The sequence below is a fragment of the Chiloscyllium punctatum genome, chromosome 1 (genome assembly GCF_047496795.1).
Source record: "Chiloscyllium punctatum isolate Juve2018m chromosome 1, sChiPun1.3, whole genome shotgun sequence".
NCBI classification, from domain to species: domain Eukaryota; kingdom Metazoa; phylum Chordata; class Chondrichthyes; order Orectolobiformes; family Hemiscylliidae; genus Chiloscyllium; species Chiloscyllium punctatum.
Window position 1 is genome coordinate 79,010,463 of NC_092739.1, and position 22,162 is coordinate 79,032,624.

Consider the following 22,162-nt stretch of genomic DNA (forward strand, 5'->3'; position numbering starts at 1 on the left):
TTATACTCTTGTAAAGATTCACTCAATCTAACAAAAGAAGAAAAGATTAGAAAAATATGCTGATGAGATTGTATGAAGAAAGGTGGAACTTATTTAGAAAGGTTTCATTGGTTTGGGTGACATTGGCAAGCTCAGCATTTGTTGCCCTTGAGCTGAGTGGCTTGTTAGGCTATTTTAGAAGGTAGTTAAAAGTCAACCCTTGCTGTGGATCTAGAGTAAACTCTAGCCCAAACTAGATAAGTTAGATTTCTTCCCTGAAGTACATTAATAAATCATGGGGTTTTTATGACAACTGGCAATAGTCTATTTTATGGCATCATGATACTATTTTGTTGTGGGTGAATGACCACAAGTTACCTTTAATTTGGCTACTTATTTAGAAATCGCGCAGACAATCAAGTAATGTAGCAACGAAATATTAGAGCCCTCAAGTAAGCAGGTATAACCCTGCAACCCAACTTAGATACTACCTGATTAATGGTGAAATCTGGCCATCATCAACAATGATCTGTCTCTGGGAGGAGTTTCCAGGGTTTGGTCCTTTTGCAGGGTTTTTCTTCGAAGTTCTGTCGTTGGGTTCTTCTGATGTTCGAATCTTAGACATACTATCATTCTTCAGTTGATATGTTGATGATTTCTTTAAAGTACTTTCATTCCAGTTACTGCAAGTCTGCAGCTGGCTTCCTTATCAAAAGAAATTTCTTTGTTTCTAGTTACATTTGACCTGAAATGTCATTTGAAGACACAGCTTCCCTGTGACTAACTCCTTAAATTCTTCTGCAGGCTAATCACTTGTCTATGTGGCAATAAAACATCCAGTTTATCAAGGAGGTGTCAAAGCAGTTTTGTTTATGTAATCTCGGCAAGACATGGCTAATTGCTTGAGTCTCTGCGTAACAGCCTATCTTTGTTTCTGAACAGTTTTTTCCAGACAGAATCATTGCTGTGTGTAAAAGTTTATCATTTGTCAATTTATTTAGTCCATGAACAGTTATTAAAAATCCGAAGTCTTTCATATCACAATTTTGATTCTTCATTTTAAACAATTAGTTTCATTTCAATTCCACAATCTCCCCAGAGCACTAGCCTAGGTCTTTTAGTTGCTCAGTGACATTATCACTGGCTGGGCTGGGTTTTGTTCAGAGTAGTTTGTAATGTTAAGTGAAAATGAAAGTTGTCATAGTGTCAGAGGACCAAAGGCTGCTCTCTCCTGAGAGAGATACAACTGAGTTTAAACTGAAGGTCACTATGCGTTAGGCGAGGTGCAAGTTAGCCTCTTCCCTCCTGTAAGGTAGCTGCTGTAACTTTGGGTAGATCTGCCTTTTTTTCTGGATGCTTGACTTCACTAGGGAGTTCTGTGACAAGGATATCCATGACCTTCTTTGTTCAATAGTCAACTTAACTAGCTTTGCATGGACATACCAGTCTATATTGTACAACTCTGGATTCACAGAGTTTAGAATTCAGAAGTGATTAACAAACAGCTGTGATACCTCCCCAATTATTTTATACTTTTCTTCACTCTCATTCTCATTGTCTTTCTTAACCTTTTCTATCTGCCCTAGAATATGTTGTTTTCAAAACCCTACCTGTTCTTTTAACCTTTCTAGTTTACATTATTTGGCTCTCTAAACGTAATTATCTGTTGTCCCTCTCTCTGCACTCAAGATTTTCTCTCCCCTCATTTACTAGTTTAAATTCTTAACTGCTCTGTTCAGGTCCTTATGAAGAAATTGGTTTTACTGAAACCAACCCAGCTTGGCTGTCTCCTTACTTCCAGGCATCTTGTCAATATCCTTAATCTGAAAAAGTCTCTTATCATCACTTTGACCACCTGCTGTGATTTGACTAATCTGTTTTCACTCCACTCAACTAGCATAATAATCCTGAGTTTACTGCCCTATTTTTAGTCACACCTAATTTCTCAAAGATCCTTTGCAACACAGACCACAATCTTGCTTATTTTTATACCAGTAGTACAGTTGACTTCATGTTGCTGTCAGGTTTTTTTTCCCAGAAGCATCTTAACCAATTTCTTGTCATCATAATTCAGTGCCTTCATTGTGTCACACTAATCATCTATGGAACAAAATGTGTAATATTAGTAGGTATGAAAAAATGTTAGTCATAATTTTTTATGTTTAATTTATCTTTTATATGAGTTGATACTAAAACACTATTTTGATAATCTTCCACTCTCTGGTTCTACTGAACTATTCCAGGTTTGCTCTGGCAATTTACAAGGTATTAAGCTTTTTGAATTAATTGGTACCTTGTAACTTGCTGTCAGCCAACTCCAAAACTATATTTATTACAAGGGTTTGAATCATTTCACTGCATGGCAGTATAATTCATTGATGTTTTCTTCACTGAAAGAAAGAACTTGGTGTATGTTTGCTGCTATTACCACAATTATTCACCATTTTAGGAAGTAGCACAGGCCCGAGTCACCAAGCACATTGATAATATCTTGTTAATGGTGAATATAGGGTTTTATTGATGCCAGTAACAGATTATAAGGGAAATGGGGCAAATATTATCTCTTGGTGTGTAAGGCCCAAATCTTATGGATTCTAAAAGCTGAAAGAGGCACTTAGAGTCATAGAGATGTACAGCGCAGAAACAGACCCTTCAGTCCAACTCATCTGCACTGACCAGATATCCTAAATTAATCTATTTTCATTTGCCAGCACTTGGCCCATATTCCTCTCAACCCTTCCTATTCATATATCCATCCAGATGCCTTTTAAATGTTGAAATTGTACCAGCCTCCACCACCTTCTCTGGCAGCTCATTCCATACATGCACCCTTTGCGTGCAAAAGTTGCCACTTAGGTGCCTTTTAAATTTTTCGCCTCTCTTCCTAAACCTATGCCCACTATTTCTGCACTCCCCCCACCCCAGGGAAAAGACCTGGTCTATTTACCCTATCCATGCCCCTCATGATTTGATAAACTTCGAAAAGTCACCCCTCAGCCTCTTGATGCTCCAGGGAAAATATCCCAAGTCTATTCAACCTCAAATTCTGGCAACATCCTTGTAAATCTTTTCTGAACCAACATCCTTCCTATAGGAGGGAGATCAGAATTACACACACTGTTCCAAAAGTGGCCTAACCAATGTCCTGTACAACTGCAGTATGACCTCCCAACTCCTGTACTCACTGCTCTGACCAATAAAGGAAAGCGTACCAAATGCTTTCTTCACTGTCCTATCTACCTTCAACTCCACTTTCAAGAAACTATGAACCTGCATTCCGAGGTCTCTTTGTTCAGGAATACTCGCCAGGACCTTGCCAATAATGGTATAAGTCCTGCCCTGATTTGCCTTTTCAAAATGCAGTTCCTCACATTTACCTAAGTTAAACTCCATTTGCCACTCCTTGGCTCATTAGCCCATCTGATCAAGATCCTGTTGCACTCTGAGGTAACCTTCTTCACTGTCCACAACACCTATAATTTTGGCATTATCTTCAAACTTACTAACCATACCTCTTATGTTCACATCCAAATCATTTATATAAGTGATGAAAAGCAGTGGATCCAGCATCGATCCTTTTTGCACATCACTGGTCGCAGGCCTGCAGTCTAAAAAGCAACCCTTCACCACCACCCTCTGACTCATATCTTCAAGCCAACTCTGTATCCAAATGGCTAGTTCTCCCTGTATTCCATGAGATCTAACCTTGCTAATTTATACTGGAAGGTATGGGGACTCATTAAAGCATTACCCATCTCGAGTCAAACAGGTATTCAAAATTTCCTCTCTATGAAGTAATCCTGTAGCAAGTGTGCAATGACCAGTTGCGGCTGGGACTTTCTTCAGCTAAAGTCTATATCTTGGGAGAATTACTACAATAAAGCTAAGTGTGAATATGTTAACATTAATTTGCAGAGGGCATGTTTCACAGCGTTATACTTATAACAGTCTAATGAATGCTCCCATGAAATATTTGATATTTCTTACTAATTACTACATTTTATATTCTTTTCCAAACATATAATTACAATACTGTTTCTAGGAACTTACTGCAACACATGCTGACAACAACAAGCTTCAAGAAGATTTACAATGTAAAGTGGAAGAAAATAAAACTCTCAGCGATTTGTTAAATCAAGTAAAACAGGATAAACAAAGGCTGATTGAAAGAGTTGATAAACAAGTAGCAACAGGTAATCGATGATCTGCCATGAAACAAATATAATATTTCTGTACATCTGATTTGGAAATATGCATTCTTTCCTGAATTTCTGCGATCACAAAATACTAGTTTTTTTCAGTTAGATGTAGTAGTTGATTTTAATCTAGTTAATTTTCATAGAAATTGCTTTGTTGTATTAAATGTATATAGGCATAGTATTAATTAAAGTTAACTTAGTTGTTTTAAAGAAAAACGTAATTTTCTTACTTCTGTCCCTCTAACAGCATGAAATTTGTTGTTTATGACCTTAAAAAACATTTACATCGTAACTTGAATTTAATATTGTACTCATCTCATGAAGCTATAGCTAATATGAAAGCTACCTTTTGGTACTACTCTGAAATTAACATTTTCACTCTTTTATAGTATTAAATACCTTAGAAGTTCTGGTGTAATATAGCAATAACCTATACTTGTTTGATCTCTGTACTTCAATTACATTATGAAAAACGGACACAAAATCAATCTTTTCATCTTGCACTCATCAAAACTGGAATGTAAGAAATCAGACTTGGATAGGGAACACCAGTTTATATAGCATAATAAGAGGGTGCTCATTGGTTGGACTCTTGTTGGCTTGCAGATACAATTGTATTTGTTAACTGTCAATATTTGCTAACTGACCTACCTCCAAACAGGTAAGTAGACTTTGATTGTCCTAGCATTGCTGGGAGGGATGCAACAAGAGTTAGCAGTTATTGTAACCCTTTCTCTGTGGAAAAGGTGCAGTTATGCACAAATCTCTTTCACCTATGCAGAACAGGGAACTGTATGTGAATACATGCAGTACTACCTAGTACTGAAAGCCTGCTTGATGATCCCGAATTATCCAGTATATTTTTCTTCGGATAACCCTGGAAGGGGAGTGTCTCAACAATTTAAGTAAGGTAAATCTAGCCATTTCATGCTGTTATATTGTAGTGAACACACCATTCACACTCTTCGCTAACGAGATGCCACCATAAACCAAAAAGACATTCTGCCATCACACAATGAGTTAACATGGCATATAGCTTTCAAGTGCCAACGAGAACCCAGGTCCGTAAGCTGTATGTCTCAACAACTGACAGATTGCATCGAACAACATGTCGTTCTGACTGTGCACAACAGGAAATGTGTTAGCTGGGCTGAACATAGTGTCCAGAAATAGATGTGATTTATTAAATAATTCAGAATTTAGCGTCGAAATATTAGAGATTTGGCAGTTGCGTGCTTGGCCACCAATGCTGAAAGAATTAAAACTTGCCATGCACAAGGTGCCAGAATTGAAGAATTCAGGGATCTCAAAGGATGGTTGAGCTGGAGTAGGTTGCAGGGAACGGGAATGAGAAGACCCTGAACTTGAAAACAAGGTTAAGAATCTTTAAATTAGTCTTTTGTTTATTTGGGAGCTAATTTAGGCTAATGAGGACAGTGGTGATGGGTGAATGGAACTTTTTTGTGAATTGGCGAAGGGCAGTAAAGATTTGGATGAGCACAGGTCTATTTGGCGTGCAAAATGAGAGGCCAGCCCAGAAAGCACTGAAACAGTCATGTCTTGATGTAACATGAGGGTTTCAGCAGCAAATTTGGTAAGATAGGATAGCACTTGGCAATATTACAATGTTGGAATTGGATAGTCTTCGTAATGGAGTTGATTTGTGGTCAAAAACACAATGCCTTATGGTTGAAATGGTAACATTCAGCTTCAGTTGACCAGGTGAGGATTGGAAATGGTGGTCAGTGAGCAAGGTTTTCGGTAAGCATGAAAATTAATTACTTTTGAACTTCCCAGTATTTAATTAGAACCGAACAAATAAAATTATTTCTAACTGTTGAATCCGTGTGTGGCAAATCAGACAAATAGGGAAGAAAATCTTGGCTGTGAATATCAGTTACATTTATCAGCGAAGTGTCACCTGTGTTATCATGTACAACTATAGAACTTGACTCCAATTGGCTCCTCTACTTGCCCGAGCTCCTATGCCCCCTCTCCCCATTCCCCATACCAGCATTTATCAGACCACACCTGATGTCCAATGCACTTCAAGGCATCCCTATTCATATTGTAACTTTCTTCTGAACAACTAAGACGTGGCAGATTTTTTTGTTTTCATTTCAAAGCAGAAGCACTGACCTTCCAAAGTCAAGTTCTGCCCACAAGACATTGAATTAAAGAGGATAAAAGTAAATGAAAAGGGATAGGTGATGAGGAGAGAAAACTGTTTCGGGAAATTTTAAAAATTAGGAAAGACAGAAGTACAAAAGCAGCAAGAAATATATATTTTCTAAAACTTTTTTAAAATTATGAATGAAGTGCTGGAGCAATAGCACATTGGGGATTACTCTGGGAATAGTGATTACAATTCTGTAAGTTTTAGAATACTCAAGGACAAAGACGAGAGTGGTTCTAAAGGAAGCGTGCTAAATTGCGGGAGTGCCAACTATACCAACATTCGGCAGGTGCTGGGGAATATGGATTGGAAGCAGCTGTTTGAAGGTAGATCTGCATTTGATATGTGGGAGGCTTTTAAAAAGATGTTGATTAAAGTGCAGGACAGCCATTTGCCTGTGAAAATGAAGGATAGATATGGCAAGGTTAGGGAACCATGGATCACAGGTGAAATTGTAAGACCAGCTAAGAGGAAAAGGAAGTATACATAAGGTCTAAGAGACTGAAGAATAGATGAAGCTTTGGAAAAATATCAGAAAAGTAGGAACAATCTAAAATGAGGAATTAAGAGGGCTAAAAGGGGTCATGAAATATCTTCAGTAAGCATGGTTAAGGAAAATCCCAAAGACTTTTCTTCATATACAGAGAAACCTCGATTATCCAAACAAGATGGGCGGGCACTATTTCATTCAGATAATTGATTATTCGGTTAATTGATTTCCTCTGGAGCTCGGAGTTTTCTGTGAAGTCTGCTCCCCATTTAGGAGACTAGGAAAAGGCACAATGTGTGTGAGACACCATGCCCCTGCCTGCCCCCAACCCCGTCTGCTCCCACCCCCAACCTCGTCCGCTCCCACCTCTCGCCCCGCCCGCCCCCAACCCTGTCAGCTCCCACTCCGACCCCCACCCACCCCAACTCCATCCACTCCCTCCTTGCCCGCTCCCATGCCACTCCGCAGCCCACCCCCAACCCCATCCGCTGCCCCCCACCTGTCCTCAACCCCGTCCACCCCAACCCCGTCTACGCCCATCCTGCGCGCCCGCCTGCCTCCAACCCCGTACGCCCATCCAACACTGCCTCCCCATCCGCCCACAACCCTGCTCTTCCAACCCACTGTCTGACCCCAACCCCGGCAGATCCACCCCTCCGTCCACTCCCATCTCTGGGGAAGCCGGACTGTACACCAGCTGTAAGACTGCTGATGCATTTGTGGGATAAGTCTCCAGATAGAGGGAGAGAGAGCGCAGGCGCGCGCACACACACACACACAATATGTTTTGACAAGTTCCCACTTTGCCCTGTACAGGACAATGTTGGAGAGATTATCTGGGGAAGGGGAGGATTTAGGGTTCACCCATGTGTAGAACTCCAGGCAAGGTGTGGGGAGAGAGAGAGAGAGAAGGCGGGAGATCAGTAACTTAGAGAGTGTGCCTGGACTGTCTAGGACTGTTCTCGGCAGCATTTCAGTGAGCCGAGTTCACTTTTAATCATTGTACTTGTAAACAAAAGACGCAATCAGGGTTGAAACAACTCTTTGACGTAATGTTTCTGTCGGTACCTTGAGATCATCTTCGGGCAATCAGATATTCGGATAGTCAAGGTTCCTCTGTATAAGGAGCAAGAGGGTAACGAGAGAAAGGGTTGGCCCACTCAAAGACAAAAGAGGAAAGTTGTGCGTGGAATCAGAGAAAATGGGTGAGATTCTTAACGAGTATTCACCAAAGAGAGAGATATGGCAGTTGTTGAGGTTTGGGATAGATGTTTGATAACTCTAGGTCAAGTCTACATAAGGAGGGAGGAAGTGTTGGATATTCTAAAAGGCCTTAAGGTGGACAAGTCACCAGGTCCAGATGGGATCCACCTCAGGTTACTGAGGGAAGCGAGAGGGGAAATAGCTAGGGCCTTAACGTATCTTTGCAGCGTCCTTGAACATGGGTGAGGTCCCTGAGGACTGGAGGATTGCTAATGTTGTCCCCTTGTTTAAGAAGGGTAGCAGGGATGATCCAGGTAATTATAGACCAGTGAGCCTGACGTCAGCGGTCGGGAAGCTGCTGGAAAAGATACTGAGGGATAGGATCTATTCCCATTTGGAAGAAAATGGGTTTGTCAGTGATAGGCAACATGGTTTTGTGCGGGAAGGTCATGTCTTACCAACTTAATAGAATTGTTTGAGGAAATGACAAAGTTGATTGATGAGAGAAGGGTTGTTGATGTCATTATACATGGACTTCAGTAAAGAGTTTGATAAGGTTCACCATGGTAGGCTGATGGAGAAAATGAGGTTGCATAGCTGGATTGATAAAGAACTAGCTGGGCAACAGGAGACAGAGTAGTAGTGGAAAAGAGTTTCTCAAAATAGAGTATTGTGACCAGTGGTGTTCCAGAGGGATCCATGTTGGGACCACTGTTGTTTGTGATATACGTAAATGATCTGGAGGAAGGTATAGGTGGTTTTATTAGCAAGTTTTCAGACGACAGTAAGATTGGAGGAGTAGCACATTGTGAAGGGGATCATTTGAGAATGCAGCAGAATACAGATAGATTGGGGAGTTGGACTGAGAAATGGCAGATGGAGTTCAATCCGGGTAAATGAGGAGTGATGCATTTTGGAAGATCCAGTTCAAGAGCAAACTATACAGTAAATGGAAACATCCTGGATAAAATTAGCAAACAGAGAGAACTGGGTGTTCAGGTCCATTGTAACCTGAAGAGGACAACACAGGTCAATAGAATGGTCAAGAAGGCATAAGGCATGCTTTCCTTCATTGGACGGGGTATTGTGTACATGAGTTAGCAGGTCACATTACGATTGTATAAGACTTTGTTTGGCCACATTTGGAATACTGCATACAGTTCTGATCGCCTCATTACCAAAAAGATGTGGATGCTTTGGAGAGGGTACAGAGGAGGTTCACCAGGATGTGGCCTGGTATGGAGGGTGGTAGCTATAAAGAGAAATTGAGTAGATTAGGATTATTTTCATTAGAAAGACAGTGATTGAGGGGGGTCATGATTAAGGTCTACAAAATCAGGAGAGATATAGACAGGATGGGTAGCAAGAAGCTTTTTCCCTGAGTGGGGACTCAGTTGCTAGAGGTCACGAGTTCAACGTGAGAGGGGAAAAGTTTAAGGGAGAAATGCGTGGAAAGTTAATTACACAGAGGCTGTGGCTGTCTGAAATGTGTTGCCGGTGGAGGTAGTAGAGGTGGGCATGACAGCGTCATTCAAGATGTATCTAGACAAATACATGAATGGGCAGGGAGCAGAGACATACAGATCCTCAGAAAATAGGTGACAGGTTTAGATAGAGGATCTAGATCGGCACAGGCTTGGAGAGATGAAGGGCGTGTTCCTGTGCTGTAATTTTCTTTGTTCTTTGATATGTCTCTCTTTGGCCTCTTCTAAAAATATAACAACATTTCTTTTGAAGAAACCTTGTAGTGATGATAGTTCCCTTCCAAACTTATCAAAACCTATAGCTTCTGTATTTCAAACAAAGTAAAGACGTAGCGTATAGACAAAAGGCCAGGCATGAAACCAGTATGGCCGCATTACTTGCTGACATCAGTGGCTCACTGGAGACTTATCTCTTGTTCTTAAAAAGTATTGATCTTCAAAATCCATGAGCAAGTGACTAATCCGAAAGTAACTTTGCTTTGAATGAAACACACAAAGAGCATTAAAAATGAAGTGCAGCTGCATGACAGCTAAGACCAGTTAACTCACTATGGTAACCTGGTTTTTGTACAGAGGCTCACAGGGAAGCTAGATTTTAATTGCTCTCAACAGTAACTTTGCAGGGAGAGAGAATATGAATTGATGAGGATAACAGATTTGAGTCTACTCATTACTGCAAATGATTTTAATCTTTGTCATGGATGCCAGTGTTGTATTCAGGCGGAGATGCAAGTTTGTAAGTGCAGTCTGGGGAGAAATGTAACTAAGAGGGTAAAAAACAAAGAGATCCAGTAGTGGAGATGAAGATGATCTATAATCCAGTCAAAAATTATGAAGCATTTAAACAAATCCTTTTTGCTGACGGTATATTGAAAAAGAAAGAATTTAACCTTAAGGTTTCATGGGTAGGACAAATCGTCAAAAAATATAGACAGGATGGGTAGCATAAATATATTCGGTTCCCAGTGAAAGATCATAAGAAGGGCCCAGATGACAGACATTAGGTGATCAGATTCTTTTGTATGGGCAGTCTTCTGGTTTTGTCATGTTCTGTTAATTGTAGGTGGTGGTTTAACCTTGTGCAGATCAAGATTTAGATCATTCTTGAAAAAGAATTTGTGGAATGGGGAGGTGGAAACAGATGATCGGAGGAGGTTATATTATCCTGCAACAGAGAATTATTGCCCAATATTCCTCATGATGCATGATATTTAATTTAGAGTTATCGCTTTGTGGAAGAGGATGCCACGAGTAATTGGTATTGAACAAATGGAAATCTCTAATATAGTGAACTCTCTCTTAATAAGTCCTTTACATGACAAGAAATGTACTCACAATAATTTCTTCTTTGACTACAGCTTCATACAAAAGCAAGAGATAGTAATCAAAAAATATCACGAGAAAAAAAGAGCATGTTGTCCTTGTGCAACATCCTCAAAGACCCCAGTGGGGAATACAGTCTTCACAAGCATCAATTTTAAGTGACAGGCATTCTATCTTGAAGTCTGTCAACAATCATGAGATAGAATGATAAAATGAGGCTATGATATGTAGGATTATCTCAAACATGATATTTACTCATGGCCAGTAGCTAGGCTGGGATACAGAACATTTGTAGGTTGGGGCATAGCACACCCCTCCACTTCACATCCAATCTTTGTTCTACATTTATTCCTATGGTAATTTGGGGGGAACAAGAAGAAAATATGGTGTGTTATTGGAATATTTGAAATGTATTCAATTTTAATGTATGTTAACCTGGCCATCAACAACTGTTATATCTGTTCTGAATGTGAACAAAAAAAATTTCATTTGTATATTTGAAGTAGTTTGTTTTAGTTTTGAAGTAATTCAGGCATATTAAAATACCAAAGAATTAATCAGATACGATGGTGTCTGCAGTCTTCTTGTTGCTTTCTAATTTCTTGCTTTGGTTAATTTGGCTTTTTATGTTTTCAATAATCTTCAGAACGAGAAATAGTGTTGGAATTGGAAAGAATGCGAACAAAGCATGGTGTTCTGAAAGGGGACACCTCACCGTCTCGCCTAGATAAATTTGTGAAGACATTAGAAGAAGAAAGGGATTATTACAAAGGTGAAGTAGAATACCTGCAGGATATGATATCTGCAAAAGGCAGCCCAGTCTGTTCTCCAAGACGTGGGCGAAGTCCAATGCGAGTTTCACCTGTGAAGGTACTGAGAGCGTTGATGAATATTTTCAAAAGGAAGTGGTTTTAGTTTTCACTAACTAAATTTACTCATGTAACTTGCACATTTATGTTTACTCTTCCTCACTTTCCAATCTTGATATACATCTTTTAAACTAGTAAAGGTTTGAAACTTTTGATTTTTAAAAATAATTTCTCACAGGATTTAATGACTATCTAATGTAACCTGCTATAAATTATCAAGGCTGCTGATCTGTGAATAAGGAAGTCAAATCATATTTTTATTCCACAGTGTTCTGACAGTGTTAGCATTGTCAGATTTGAATTGCGTAATGAAAATGCCTTGGTAATAATTAATTATATGCCATCAATGTTTTTAAATCCATATACACAGGAATGGTCGAGAAGGTGTTTGAGGTTACATTTAGGCAAGGAGGTATGTAGAGTCTGAGGGGTGAAATGAAAGTAATTAATGGTAAGACTATAATCCTGTTTCTGAAAATACTGGATTAGGTGTGATAGGCATGGGGTAAGTGAATAGAGTCTAGAAATGTAGGGAGCAGTTAGAAGTTATTGAGGAGTGTTCCAACCATAGCTTGAAGATATAAATGATTAGCCAAGAGTACTAGAAGTGGATTGAGTGGGAAGAATAACCAAAGAGGAGCATTTGAAGTACAGTTAAAATAGAACTATATGTATTTCAGAAGCCTTTACAAAAAATGTAATAGAAAAAAATGCAAGAAAATTGTAGAAACAAGTGCTGCATAACTACAGATGGTGCTTGCTATATACAAGACCATGTGTTACCACTGAATTTCCTATGAACTCAATCTTATTTAGAGGATGCAATTGGTTGCAAAATTTTATGAGAGATAACTTCCCCTGCTGTAGAAGGACAATGAAGCAGAGCTCTAGTCTGCCAACACTGACCCTAGCGGAAATTATGGGGATGGATTCCCACATACTGTAGTCATGACACACCACCAGTCCAATTAATTCTTAACTAAGCATTTTTATTAATTTAATTAATATGACTTTTCTTTCAGACGGACAGTTTAAAGGTTGATGCCATATTATTAAGGAAACGTTGCCATCGTGTCAGAAGAACATAGGGATTCTTTTTCATTAGAGAGCAGTGGCTTGTGAATTTAACTTGAGGGTCACCACATATCAGACAAGACATCAGCTGGAGAATGTGGGACCTTTACTTAACCTCAATAGGTACAGGAATTGAATCCATGCTGCTGACTTCACTGTGCATCACAAACCAGCCATCCACCCAAAGGGACTGAGTCACCTGTTATAGAGTTATAGATACAGAAGGAAGTCAATCAGCAGATTGTGATTTTTCTGGCTCTTTGTTTTATTGTATCACAAATACTGAAAGAAAAAAGGAACCTTTGTTGTATGCTACAGAAGCTCTGGCCTCAGAAACAAAGTTGAGAACCTAGATGTCTCTTTCTTAAAATTTTTTTTTAAATAGGATATGGGTGTTGTTGGTTAGACACTTTTCATCGCTAATTGCCCTCAAGAAGGAGGTGAGCCTGCTTCTTTGTCAGAGCAGTCCATGTGGTGTAGGTACACTCACAATGGTTTTAGGAAAGAAACACATTTGTTTATATTGCGCCATAACTTCATGAGGTGGTAATTACAATGCTGTCCATCTGCTTTGTGTAAAAGCCTCTTTTACAAACCCTGCTTCTGGAATATTAAGCTTAATTCATTAAAGATTTATGGTGTTACTTCACACAGACTAGTACCCTCAGCTCTGAGCTGCTACAGGCTATCAGAGAGCGAGATGAGTTACAAGCAGTGTTGGATAACTTTGAGCAACACATGGCAGAAATCCAATCCAATGTCAAGATGGTGACTGCAGAACGAGACAGGTTACTTATGGTTTATGAACAGGTATGATGGAGTAAGAATAAATTGTGAATTCGTCATTTGGTGCATTATATAGAAAGGTGTCTGTTCAGTGCCCGTATTCCTAAGAGGATTTGGTGTAAGACCATTTTCAAGTAGTTTTGAAAAACATCAAGCAAGTACCTCTTGTAGTTCTACTTTGTTTCCCACTTTATTGCTCTGACCTGATAGAAATTTAAATTAAAATCGTTTGTTGGTTAATTGGGTTTTATTACTATTTGCTACCCTGTTTTTGAGAGATATCGCTGTTACTGAACAAACACCTTTGTGTCAGCAGGCCTATCCTTGTAAAAGACATTGAATAAACTATCCAGTTTTTAAGGAAAATCATGTTACCCATCTTAAATGTGCATTTTTGCCTTGGTGAATTTTTCTTTCATATTGCGTAGTTTTCTCTGGACTGCATAAAGGGGGATTCTCAACAAAATAATCTAAAGCACATCAACAGACAGGTTTAAGGCTATATGGAATTAAAATTAATATGCATATAAATGCAAAGTAATATAGATTGCAGAAGGTGTGTACAGAACATTAGCGAATATTAAACAGCAAAAAAAAGATTCTGCTGTCTTTATTAAATGTATTTAATTATATAGTATTTAGATCTGTTAAAAATAACAATATGAATATCTCCAAAATGAATTGTAAATATAATGTGGAATGCATTTGATTTGCCCTTTTTGGGAATACAAGAATACTGCAGTCAGAATTTTAGCAGTCAAATCTCTAGAAGACATACCTTAATTTACACCCAAGTCCCACACTCAAATAATTGATGTGCCTACCTGTGAGTTGACTCATTGTCCACGAGTACACAATCAGCCACAGCAGCATCCTTTGGACACTACACACCTTGAAGTACATGCTGTTCTAGGCATGTTCATTAATGTAATTCTGTGATGTTCCAGTGAATTGTGTACATGTTGGAAACGTACACATGTCAGAATATGTTGTCCAAAATCAACTTAATAACAGATTTTTTTATGGTTATTTTAAAGCTGCTCTGTGCAGAAATGCCAAATGGCCAACAAAGGCACAAGTTAAGACAGCTTCAATTCTTAAGGAAGCAAATAAAATTGACTTTTTTGGACACATTCTTCAGACAAGATCAAGTGTGAGGTAGCATAGAGCAGTTCTGGTGTGTAAAGAAAAATTGTTTGCCTTCCGAAAGTCATATGTTGTCAAATTATGCAGTGATGGTGATTACAATGCATCTCAGAGCTTTTCGCCATCAGCTTAGCAAAGCTTAAAATGAGGGAATAGCCAACAATCTGGTAACTATTCTGCACTTTTGAATTACACAAGCTTTCCATGTTTTACCATGCTTCTCGCTAGTTCAACCATGGCAATCTGAATACCTTGTCCCTAATTAAAGGCAGTTCACAACAAATATGAATCACACTGTGAACAGAGTGCACAAGTTTCTCAGAGTTGGCTGCTGAGAAGGTAGGTAAAAACAACGACTGCAGATGCTGGAAACCAGATTCTGGATTCGTGGTGCTGGAAGAGCACTTACCTGCAGAGAAACTATTCAAAATTCCAGGTGTAATCTGAATAGTGCCATTTATAGTTTTAGCAACTCTATTTTTATATTCCGTTCTCTTTGAAATAAAGGCCAAAGGTCCATTGTCATTAAATAAAAACGGAAAGTCCTGGAATAAGTTTTTAGTTTTGTTCCTTATTTCAGATTTCTAGCTGTATTTTGGCTTGAGTCCGTCTGCCTTTCCTTTTACCTGCTGAACCTGGATGCTAGTTTTATGTGATTCATGCTGTGCTAGAGTGCTTGAGAGAAGATTGTATAGATGGGGTTTGCAAAGCTACAGAGGAATTTTATAGTTAAGATGTTTAACTCAGAGCTGATTAGATCAGCGATCACATAGATGGTACAGTTAGTAAGTTTGCAGATGACACCAAAATTGGAGGTGTAGTGGACAGCGAAGAGGGTTACCTCAGATTACAACAGGATCTGGACCAGATGGACCAATGGGCTAAGAAGTGGCAGATGGAGTTTAATTCCAATAAATGCGAGGTGCTGCATTTTGGGAAAGCAAATCTTAGCAAGACGTATACACTTAATGGTAAGGGCCTTGGGAGTGTTGCTGAACAAAGAGACCTAGGAGTGCAGGTTCATAGCTCCTTGAAAGTGGAGTCGCAGGTAGATAGGATAGTGAAGGCGGTGTTTGGTATGCGTTCCTTTATTGGTCAGAGTATTGAGTACAGGAGTTGGGAGGTCATGTTGTGGCTGTACAGGACAGAACTAGAGGGCATTGGTTTAGGGTGAGAGGGGAAAGATATAAAAGAGACCTAAGGGGCAACTTTTTCACACAGAGGTTGGTACGTATATGGAATGAGCTGCCAGAGGATGTGGTGGAGGCTGGTACAATTGCAACTTAGGTATATGAATAGGAAGGGTTTGGAGGGATATGGGCCGGGTGCTGGCAGGTGGGACTAGATTGGGTTGGGATATCTGGTTGGCGTGGACAGGTTGGACCGAAGGGTCTGTTTCCGTGCTGTATATCTCTATGACAGGAGAACAGGACTTGGTGCAAATTAGGACAAAGACAACAGTTTTGGATGTCTTCAAACTTAGCAATTATGATGCTGTCCTGTGTATAAGCATAATTTAAATAATTTGAAATTAATTTTCCTGCTCTTCTTAAATGAACCTTTTCTTACAGAATCAAGATGAGTTGAACAAATTAAAAAAGGAAGTACTAATATCACCGATCTGCCAAATGCGTGTGGAGGAAGAAAGAGATGAAGCTAAAGCAGATCTGAAAAGAATGGCAGCTGAGAAAGAGAGTTTGAGAGAGAGAGTAAAGGTATTTTATAATTATTAAAACATTGAGTGCGTCATACAAACTTTTTTTTATTTCTTTGTGGGATGTAGGCATCACTGACAAGCAGCATTTGATGCCCATCCTTAATTGCCCTGAATTGAGTTGCTTCCTCAGGCATTTAAGAGTCAACCACATTGCTGTGGATCTGGAGCCTCATGTTGATCAGACCAGGTAAGGATGGCAAATTTCATTCCCTAAAGGACGTTCAATGAATCCGATGACTTTTAATGACAACAATAGCTTCCCAGTCACTATTACTAGGACTACCTTTTAATTCCAGATTTATTTGAACTGAAATTCCATCAGATTTCACAATGGGGTTGAAATAAATCATCAGCACTACCCTGTGCTTCTGGATTACTAATTTAGCAACAGTGCTACTATACCATTGTCTCCCTTTCTTATTGAAGATTTAACATTTTAATTACTTAAATTATGACACTGAATGATCATTGCACTTTTAAAAAGTTGTTTAATGATAAATGTTTACTGCCACTAGAGGGGCCTATCCTCACATAGCCTATAATAATTTTTTAAATACCAACGTTTGATTTCACTTATTGATAGATGAGTTGTCTGTTTTAATGAATGTATCTCTAACAGTTTTAATTTAATTTCAAGTTATCTGATATATTTTCTCAAATTTCTTTTTTTTTTGTTGTGTTACACTCCTCCACTCTATTTTCTGATTTTAAACTAATCAAGCCCGTAATGAATTGGCCATTATTGCTGTTTTGGGAGCTCAAATTCTGTTGCACATTAGGAATTAGAATTCCCAACTGGTATTCTGGACTTGCAGTAAAACAAACAGCATTAAAATTCAAACTAGAGTCATGGAATTAAAGTCTCTTTAGTTTTAAGGGTGTAGCAGTTCCTAGTGGTTGTGGATGCTTTAAAACTTTTCTCCTAATTTTGTACTGAATAACATTCTTCCTCCTCAGAGTGTTACAGACATTTAAAGAATAGGGAGTGTTGTACAGACATATGAATTGCAGTAAGCCATTCAACCCATTGAACCTGCTATGCCATATGATAAGCTTTGATTTGATATGATTGTGGCCTCAGTTCCAGTCTTCCCCTCTACCCCTGTATCTTTGGACTCCCTTGTCAGTCAAGGAGCTGTTTAACTCAGCCTTAAAAACATTCAGTGACCCTGTCTCCACTCCTCTGGGAAAGGGAATTCCACAGCCCAATAGCCCTCTGAGTGAATACACTTTTCCTTATTTTTGTCTTAAATCGGAGGCCCTTTAATTTTAAACTGTGCTGCTTTGTTCTTGTGACTCTCAGAAGGTGAGATATTCACTAAGCACCCACCCTGTCAGTTCTCCTCAGACTCTTGCATGTTTAAAGAATATTTATATTCTTCTGAATTCCAAAGAAGACGGATGTTCAATCTTTCATCATAAGACAATCACTTCTTCCAGGAATCACTTGAAGGAACTTCCTCTGGACTGCTTTTAATGCTATTACATTTTTTTCTTTCAAGTAAGGAGACCAAAGCCTGCACTGCAGATGGTCTCACCAATGGCATAGGCAATTATGGGAAACATTTTTCTTTTAAGCTCCATTCTGTCTATAATAAATTTCAGCGTTCTCTTTTAAGCTTATGCTGTTCCTGCAACCTAACTATTTGTGATTTATATCAATGCACTTTTAAGAGTGAGGCATATGTCTGACAAAATAAAGAGAGCATCACATGCCTTATCAATTGTACATCCCCTGATGTGCACAGAATGTGGTACCAGCAAGTTATTGAAAATAGAAATGATTTGAAGTGCCTGTATCTGTTGATGATTGAGATTCCAATGATCAACCAGTGCTGAAATTGAATAATTAAAGAATGATTTCCTGAAATTGTGCCAAATTATAAGTATTTAAAATGCAATTTCCTTACTAGAGCATCCTTGAAACAGCCGATCTCAACACAAAACGAATGGAACAGACTATATCACAGTTAGAAACTAAAACGTACGAAGTAAGTATCTTGAGGCAAACAGTGTTAATAATAGTTTAATGGATTGCCTTCATACGTGTTGTGTCTGAATACATCTACTCAGTAGGGGTACTTAGTAATACGTTTGTTGAAGGTAGAGTTGTGGGCTGGTTGAGAATTACTAAAGCTGATTTCAAATATGCTATGAACTATAACAGCAAAACTGTTAAATATTCTTTGAAAGTCTTGAGATTAAATTGCAACATTTTATTCATTGCTTTTTAGAGTGTAACCTTTAAAATGCAAAAACCTTTTAATGATTCGCATTAGTTGAGTGCAAAATGATCTCAATTTGGAGGACGTCCTAGAAAAGTCTTCAAATGAGGCTATCTGAGTAGAGCTCAGCAATAATAAAAAAAGGCAATTACCTTACTGGGATTATGCTACAGGCATCCCAACAGTCAGAGGGAGATATAGGAGCAGCTATGTCAACAAATCACAAAGGTGTGAGAGAAACAGGATTATAATTTTAGGGGACTTTAAATTTGCTAAGATTAACTGGGATCATTTTAGTGTGAAAAGATTAGGTGGATGGAATTTTAAACTGCATCCAGGAGCGTTTTTTGTGCCTGTAATCCAGCTAGAGGTGGGTTAGTGTTAGACCTAATCCTAGGGAATGAAGCTGGTTAAGTGGTTGAAGTTTCAGTGGGTGAGCATCTTGGGGATAGTGACCATAACTCTTAAGTTTCAAAGACATGAAAAGGGATAAGGATAGTGCAGAATTGCCTAAATTGGAGGAACTCAATTTCACTATCAGTAAACAGACAGTATTGTTTTCTGTTTGAACTCTGTTTCCTAATTGGATATGATAGATAAGTGATATATCCTGTACCATTTTGTTTTAAGATTTCATTGAATTATTAAATGTTATTGTTGATGTGAAAAAAAAACATGAGATCAGTTCTACCTTTGCTATTCAACTGCTTGGGGTTAATTCCAGCAGTGCAGCTCTTTTGCAAGCACATGATGAAACTTTAGCAGATTGAAGGAATTTATCGAGAACAGCTGAACCCCAGGAAGCCAAGCTATTGGCAGCAGATGCAGATTTTTAAAATTCTTCTTCAACAGCCATTTAATTTTGATTTTGAGTTGTTGATTATTTTTTTCTAGTGTGTAACACTTTTGAATCTTTTTTGTTGTATGGTTCTGTGCACAAATTTCATGTATGTGCCCAGCATTAGACCTTTGCTTGTGAACTTGCATCTTACAGGTAATATTGGTCCTAGTCACCAAGTGGTGATTTATTTAAATTAATAGTGAGGTTTAAGCATGGAAAACAACAGATACAAAATGGCAACATTTATTTTCTGTTCTAAACCTGAAGTCAGTCTCTGCTAATGCCCTCTGCAAGTCATCTTGTCTGTGAGACCTGACTCCTGTTCGTTACCTCATTTCTTCTGATTACAACCCACCCTCATTTTCTAACCCCATACCAGCTCATGTTATAAATGGTTTCTTCTCCTTGTGAACTATCTCTCTCCTTTTCAAAACTGTTGTCATTTTCCTCTTTGTTTAAAATCAAACTTGACCTCTCTCACTTGCAAAATGTGGTCCTATCTCCAGGGTCTTTCCTCTTCAAATACCTTTCTTAAACACAGAGGATCTAAGTGTTCTAATGCATGAGTCACAAAGTTAATATGCAGGTATAGAAAGTATTTAAAATGCAAATGAAAGGCTTTTGATTATTATGAGTCACAATTAAGCAAAAAAGTGAGGATATTATGCTTCAGTTATATTGGCCATTGGTGAGACAATGTCTTTCATACGATGTGCAGTTTTTTAAGGAAAGCTGTAAATGTGTTGGAAGTAGTTACAGGAGGTTTACTAGATTGATATCTAGAACGAGCAGTTTATATTGTAAGGAAAGGTTGAACAGACTGGGCTTGTTTCCATTGGAGTTCAGAGTCAGAGGTGACGTGGTTGAAGTGTCGAAGAGCCTCAGTGGGTCTCGACAAGGTGGATTTAGAAAAGATGTGGATTCAGTCTAGAGCTAGCAGGCACTGTTTTAAAATGAGGGGTCAGGATGGAAATGACTATTTTTTTTAAACTAGACTTGTGCAACAGGTGGGGTCATTGAATATTTTTTAAGGCAAAGGTAGATAGGTTCTTATTAGGCAAGAGAATCAAAGGGTTTTGAGGATAGAATTCAAAACAAACTGATCTGTCATGGCCTTATAGAAGTACAGAACAGCCTCAAGGAGCCAACAGTTTTATTTCTGCTTTCAGTTCATGTCCCTATATGTCTTCCTTCATTTGAATCTGTCAAAGAATTTGATCCTGCCCTAATCAAAATAATAATTCCCTCTAATTATATTTCCTGTTGTGTGGACATCCAAGGGCTGTGTGTGGCAGAGACCTCCAGAACCAGACATCAGTGTCTCAAACCTTGGAGTGACCATCTCCGTGTACAGCCACAGAGCTTAGATGGATCATTGATGGCACCAATCCTCCACTCCACATAAACCTCTACTCGTCGGAAACATTGTTGCCTGCATCCTATCCCACACCATATGCCATTCTTCATTCACTTTTGTTAATGACATACAATCGATCCTTGAGCTCAAAATTTAAGACTCCAGCAGTTTTTAAATCCCTTTTATGATCGTGCTCCTCTTTATCTTTGTACTTTTATTCCGTGCTACAGCTCTTCTTCAGGAATGAGGCTGGTTTGCCAAGCAGGCTGAGATAAAAGTTAGGGGGGGGTGGGGTGGTAATTTGGGGGAGGGGCGCTGGGAATACAAAATGTGGAAGGAGGTGAGGGTGATAGGCCGGAGAGGGGGTGGGGGCAGAGAGGTCGGGAAGAAGATTGCAGGTCAAGAGGGTGGTGCTGAATCCGGGGGTTGGGACTGAGATAAGATGGGGGGAGGGGAAATGAGGAAGCTGGAGAAATCTACATTCATCCCGTGTGGATGATCCAACCAGCTTCCTCATTTCCCCTCCCCCCACCTTATCTCAGTCCCAACCCCCGGATTCAGCACAGCCCTCTTGACCTGCAATCTTCTTCCTGACCTCTCTGCCCCACCCCCTCTCCGGTCTATCACCCTCACCCTCACCTCCTTCTACCTATCGTATTCCCAGCACCCCCCCACCTTTTATCTCAGGCCACTTGGCACACCAGCCTCATTCCTGAAGAAGAGCTTATGCCCAAAACGTCGATTCTCCTGCTCCTCGGATGCTGCCTGGCCTGCTGCGCTTTTCCGGCACCACACTTTTCAACTCTGGTCTCCAGCATCTGCAGTCCTCACTTTCTCCTCTGTGCTACAGCTCCCTGATTCCTAAAGTTATTTCTCTGGCCTCTTACCAACCTGTGCTGTCTTGTGGATTTTTTAAAATTGTAAGTTTAATATAATTGCAGATTGTTACTGTATACTGTACTTTTTATTTTTGTTTTTGTACAGCTTGATAATGAATGCTTCAACCTCAAAAAGAAAGTAGCAAAACAAAAGGATGAAATAACAGCACTTGAAGAAAAAAACAAGTGTCAATCACAAAAACTCTCACAGGCCATTGATGATGATGAACAGCACAAGGGCGAGCTGAGTTCAATTAGGTTGGTTTTTTTTGTTCTTATCTTCATATGTTGGTTTGAAAAACTGATATTTGTATATAAAATTTAAAATTGTACAGATTTGGAATGGTATTGTGACAAAGCTCGACAGTTTAGTATTGTTAGTTCAGTATAGTAATATAGTGGCTCCTGCTTAGTA

General features: G+C 39.1%; 1 protein-coding gene across 6 annotated transcripts in view; it reads left to right on the plus strand.

The window, feature by feature from the left end:
* Positions 1-22,162, plus strand: part of cep135 (centrosomal protein 135) — a 135,695-nt gene that overhangs the window by 66,886 nt on the left and 46,647 nt on the right. For 5 of the 6 annotated variants that reach the window (XM_072569579.1, XM_072569590.1, XM_072569582.1 and 2 more), the window contains 6 exons: positions 4,022-4,172; positions 11,501-11,724; positions 13,452-13,607; positions 16,301-16,444; positions 18,360-18,437; positions 21,854-22,005. In XM_072569579.1, coding sequence (XP_072425680.1) covers positions 4,022-4,172; positions 11,501-11,724; positions 13,452-13,607; positions 16,301-16,444; positions 18,360-18,437; positions 21,854-22,005 — 905 coding nt within the window. The remainder of the gene's footprint in view (positions 1-4,021; positions 4,173-11,500; positions 11,725-13,451; positions 13,608-16,300; positions 16,445-18,359; positions 18,438-21,853; positions 22,006-22,162) is intronic. The other variant, XM_072569596.1, reaches the window with a different exon arrangement.